Raw genomic sequence first — 5,020 nt, 5'->3', positions numbered from 1 at the left:
CGGAGGGCCCCCCTCCCCCCGGCCCCCCCCTCTCTCTCTCTCTCTCTCTCTCTCACACACACAGATGAGTCTGGGGCTGGGCTTTCAATCTACGAGAAATTATATGATGGGTAGCGTCTTAACCCCATATTTTTCAAAAAGTATGGTACAGCCCACTCCATATGATGATCCAAACTGTCCATTTGTCGGGTCACAACGTAAATAGCTTGTGTCCGAAAAATCCTTTCCATAGGATGATCCTAACCCTCTGATCAATTGAAGTTTCTATAATGTGTTGACGCTCTATATAATCAGAGGGCTAAGATCATCCTATGTAAATGATTTTTGGGGCTCAACCTATTTATTTTGTTGTCCGACAAATGGACGGTTTAGATCATCCTATAGAGTGGGCCGTACAATACTTTTTGAAAAATAAGGGTTTCACGGCTACCCATTACAGGATTTATCTTAAATCTACTGTCTAAATTTAGGTATTTTATATGGTGTGAGCCCTTATGGTCCCGTATTTTTCAAAAAGTACTCTAAGGACCACATCATAGGATGATCCAAACCGTCCATCTGATGGAACACAAAGTAAGTAGGTTGTTCCCTAAAAATCATTTACACAGGATGATCCCAGCCCTCCGATTTAAAGAGGAATCTGGGATCATCCTATAGAAATGATTTTTTGGGCACAACCTATTTACTCCTTAAAAACAAGTAGTCAGTTCATTCCCAGACTGCCACATGGCCCAAGCCCAGCTTGCCGGCCCAATACCCACAGATCCCCTGTCCTTTATATTTCTCTATTTCAATCACAATCTGTTCGACCTATTGCTCCGACTAAATCCACCATGCAGCACCCTTGTCTAGACGACCTACCTGACGATCTCCAAAGCATGAGCTTCGGCTCCTCCTCCACCACCACCACAACCACCACCGAAAACAACTCCACCACCACAAGTTCCGGTTCCGACTCGGTCTGGACCACCGGGTCAACTCGCCCCCACGCCTCCAACGACGCTTGCTGGGACGGCATCCGCCGAGTCAGATCCGAGTCTGGTGGCTCCCTCGCTCTCACCGACTTAAAGTTCGTTCAGAGACTCGGGAGTGGAGACATTGGGTGCGTTTACCTTGCCGAGCTAAAATGCGCCGAGGGGTGTACGTTTGCGGCTAAGGTGATGGATAAGAAGGAGCTTGCGAGTAGGAATAAAGAAGGGAGGGCAAGGACTGAGAGGGAAATATTGGAAATGTTGGATCACCCATTTTTGCCCACGCTTTATGCGAGTTTGGAGACTGTAAGGTGGTCCTGTTTGCTTACTGAGTTCTGTCCTGGTGGAGATCTGCACGTGCTCCGGCAACGCCAGCCTGGCAAGCGGTTTGATGAATCGGCCGTCAGGTGCGCACGTTAGCCTCTGCCCCTTCACTTTTTTTTTTTGTGCATTTTTAGTAAAGTTGTGGATCTGATATGGGAGAATCCGAAACGCGTTTTTGTCCTTCTTGATTGAAACGCGTTTTTATTAATAAAAAAAATCAGCAGAAAAGATTTGATATTTTCTTCCGATTAGTATTTCAAAATTTCTGGCGAAAATATTTCCCTTTTTCCCGTTAAAGCTTAATATTAATTCGGAGAAATGTATTTTTGGAAGTATTAAACCGAAATAAAAATAAATTAAATTCCAGATTTTTTTTATTTTTTTTCGTTTTCTTAATGGATTTTAAAAGTTTTAAGTTATTTCTATTTGAAGAAAAGCTTGATTTTAAGTAATTGATGCAAATAATCATGATTTTTACAGTGTGATCGATAGGGCTTTGCCCCCTCCAACATATCTACACTTGGCAACTGATATTGGCACTATGATGTTTTGATAATTGCACTGATCTATCTTGTCTTTTATTATACAACTGTATGACAGTTGCCAAAAAGCTCTCAGATGCCAATTTAAAAAAGAAAAGACAAGCTCAGTTTGTGCAACTAGTTAAACATGTTAGTGCCAATATCAGTAGCCTAGAGTTTTTGTGACATATTCGCTGGAAACTGATTGTGGACCCCTTGTTTTGATATCCACACTCATTAGTAGTAGAAGTTAGTGGGTTGATCTTCATTGGAATACTAAATCGTTATTTTAATTTTTACCACGTGAGAGCGTCTTGATTGAAGCTGACTTTGTTCGGTTTTAAGAAGTCAAATATACCAATAACGGAGTTTTTATAAGGTGGACGCTCAAAACTTTTGACCGTTGGATGATCGGGTACCCCACCGTCCAATTGTCCTAATTTTAGGGCACAACCTATCTACAAAGGGCCAAAAAAAAATGAGTGGTTTAGATCGTCCAGTAATGTGGGCCCCGCTTTCCTATTGGGCTTTTGGAAAGTCCCTTTGATGGTGCTCTGAAGGGCATTTCCGTCTTTTCAGTCAATATCAAGGAAAATGGAAGAGCTTCCCTGCTTCTAAGTTCTAACTCATGGTCTAGATCCTCACCTCTTCTTTCTGATTTTCTTAAAATAGAAATCATATTCACACACCCTTATTTTAATAATAGCACTCTTCTAAATTAGCAGCTGAAGTATAGGGAGATGATATCATTTATAAAGGCGTGCAGATATCATTTTCCTTCTTGAAAAAGGAAAATAATTGATATCGACACTGATTATAGGAAAAAAACAAACGTTTACTTGTCAACTTTCTGCAACTTAACAAATAATTCAACCGCATGCAAACTTCTTGCTTCTGAATGACGCGGGACGAACCAAGATGGGTTGTCCTCAGATCCGACTTACACACACGTGCCTGTAAAACTGTATGTGGGTCCCCCACTGTTTGTACATGGTTGGAGAATAAACATTGGACTAATCTAACGATTACAGCCGTCCGATTGGTCCCTTCAAACGGATAGTTAAAAATAAAAGTATTTGTTGGAGGACAGTCAATGGGTAAAAGTCTCCAGATAGTAGGGTTGACTGTAGCCCTTCCTAGATGGGCCCACCTCATTGATGGCCCAGATCCTCCAAACACAACCATTATAATCTATCATTAATTCTATTTTAACACTACTTACCTATATTTATTACTGGGGGAATGCTAAACTGAGGGGCACCCTTGCATAAAACAGAGGATAGGGCGGTCCCATTGGTTGAACGTCACAACCGTGCATTTTCCTCTACCTTTTGCAAGGGTGCCCCTTAGTTTAGCATTCCTCTATTTAGTTAATGATGTTCTTGCTAGGTATTAAATAATTTTCGTGTGCATAGAGGTACAGGAGGTTATCCTCAACATAGAGGTCATAATTTTGTTGTACCCCAGGGCACAAGGCAGAAATTATCTGTAGTTATAAAGTTGAGGTATTTTCAGGTTCTATGCATCGGAGGTAGCGGTGGCTCTTGAATACATCCACATGTTGGGAATTGTATACCGGGATCTGAAGCCGGAAAACGTCCTCGTTAGATCCGACGGCCACATCATGCTGACGGATTTCGATCTCTCGCTAAAACACGATAACCCGATAGTCACCCCTCAGCTCGTATCGGACCCAATTCAGCCTCCTAATGCGGGCTCCGAAGACTACTCTACGGACCCTCCTCAGTTCGCATCTACCTCATGCATTCTCCCCAATTGCATTGTCCCCGCAGTCTCATGTTTCCACCACCCCAAGTGGAAGCGAAAGAAGAAGCAAAGCCGACACCGTGGGACCCCTGAATTTGTGTCAGAGCCTATAGACGTCCGATCAATGTCGTTTGTTGGGACCCATGAATATCTAGCGCCTGAGATCGTGTCTGGTGAGGGCCATGGGAGCCCTGTTGATTGGTGGACTCTTGGGATATTTGTGTTCGAATTGTTGTATGGTGTTACACCCTTTAAGGGGATGGACAATGAGCTAACATTGGCTAACATTGTCGCTCGAGCACTTGAATTCCCCAAGGAACCATCCGTGTCGGGGCCCGCTAAGGACCTAATTTCAGGGTTACTTGTTAAGGACCCTACGAGGCGCATGGGGTCCACTATGGGCGCAAGTGCAATTAAGCACCATCCATTCTTCCAAGGGATCAATTGGGCGTTGTTGAGATGCACCGCACCACCGTACATTCCCCCACCATTTACGGCTAAGGATCTCTCTGATGATAGTAGTCCTGGCACTCCGATGGAGTATTACTAGAGAGCGGAAGTGTACCATTTTGTTTTCATGAGGTCACCTATCCTAGTACCACTCTGTCCCAAGAACACATGTATAGAAGATTGTTGGAGCGATTATAGGGAAAATGTTCTAACCCTAGTTAGGGTTTTGGGATTATATCGTTACATGGATTTGATGTTTCATTTTGGTGTATAAAACTCAATTTTTTATTTCTTTTCTTTTCTTGTTCTTGTTCTTCTTTCATCGAAGGCGTATGTTTGGCGCTCGCGGGGAGACACTTGGGTTCAGTGTGTTGCACCGTTGACTAGGTGCCCCACCCACGTGCGATGTTTAGTGATATACAGAATGAGGGAGGTGTTCTTGGTATAGTTTACAGTTTGTAACATGGATGGATGCATGCATCCATTAAACCTCCTTGATTAATTCTATTTTATTTGTCTACAGAGAAGTTATACATGGCTTCTTTTGTGTTCTTACAGTTTTCTATCATATTTTGGCCTTTATTTTATGTGGAGTGGAGATCGTTCAAATGGAACTTTCTACTTGAGGCATGGAATGATCATATATTATGTATAATAATGATGTCGTTTCCTAATTTTGAAGAATTCATTTAATTTGGATAGGGCCCACTACCACACCAAACGGTGAGTGATCCAATTTGAGTTACTGTATTTAAAACTAGCTATTGGAGAATCATATCGATTGGATGATATGAGAAGTGGGCCCTTGGGTTGTAAAAAGCAAAAGCAAGCAGAACACATCTTTCTATTACTACGGTTTTATTTATTAACAGTCACAGAGGGAAGGTGTGCTCGTATCATTTTTCCCTTCGAAAATGGTTATGGGAGTAATAATTCGAGAGGGAACAGAAGGGTGTTTGTATATTGTCGCACCTGAAGTCATGAGTC

The 5,020-nt window shown here is 42.4% G+C and overlaps 1 protein-coding gene across 1 annotated transcript; it reads left to right on the top strand.

Annotated features, from left to right (window-relative positions):
* The first annotated feature begins 708 nt into the window (after positions 1–708).
* LOC143877586 (Protein kinase superfamily protein) lies at positions 709–4,572 on the top strand. The gene is made up of 2 exons (XM_077379728.1): positions 709–1,378; positions 3,332–4,572. Exons 1-2 carry the CDS (start codon positions 834–836, stop codon positions 4,131–4,133), a joined length of 1,347 nt encoding a protein of 448 aa, XP_077235843.1. The 5' UTR covers positions 709–833; the 3' UTR covers positions 4,134–4,572.
* Positions 4,573–5,020: the final 448 nt, after the last annotated feature.

The sequence above is a fragment of the Tasmannia lanceolata genome, unplaced genomic scaffold, assembly GCF_043159265.1.
Source record: "Tasmannia lanceolata isolate RefF3 unplaced genomic scaffold, GAP_Taslan_0.1 ptg000005l, whole genome shotgun sequence".
In the NCBI taxonomy this organism is placed as follows: domain Eukaryota; kingdom Viridiplantae; phylum Streptophyta; class Magnoliopsida; order Canellales; family Winteraceae; genus Tasmannia; species Tasmannia lanceolata.
Note: the sequence above shows the minus strand (reverse complement) of the source record. Positions and strands in the feature narration are given on the sequence as shown.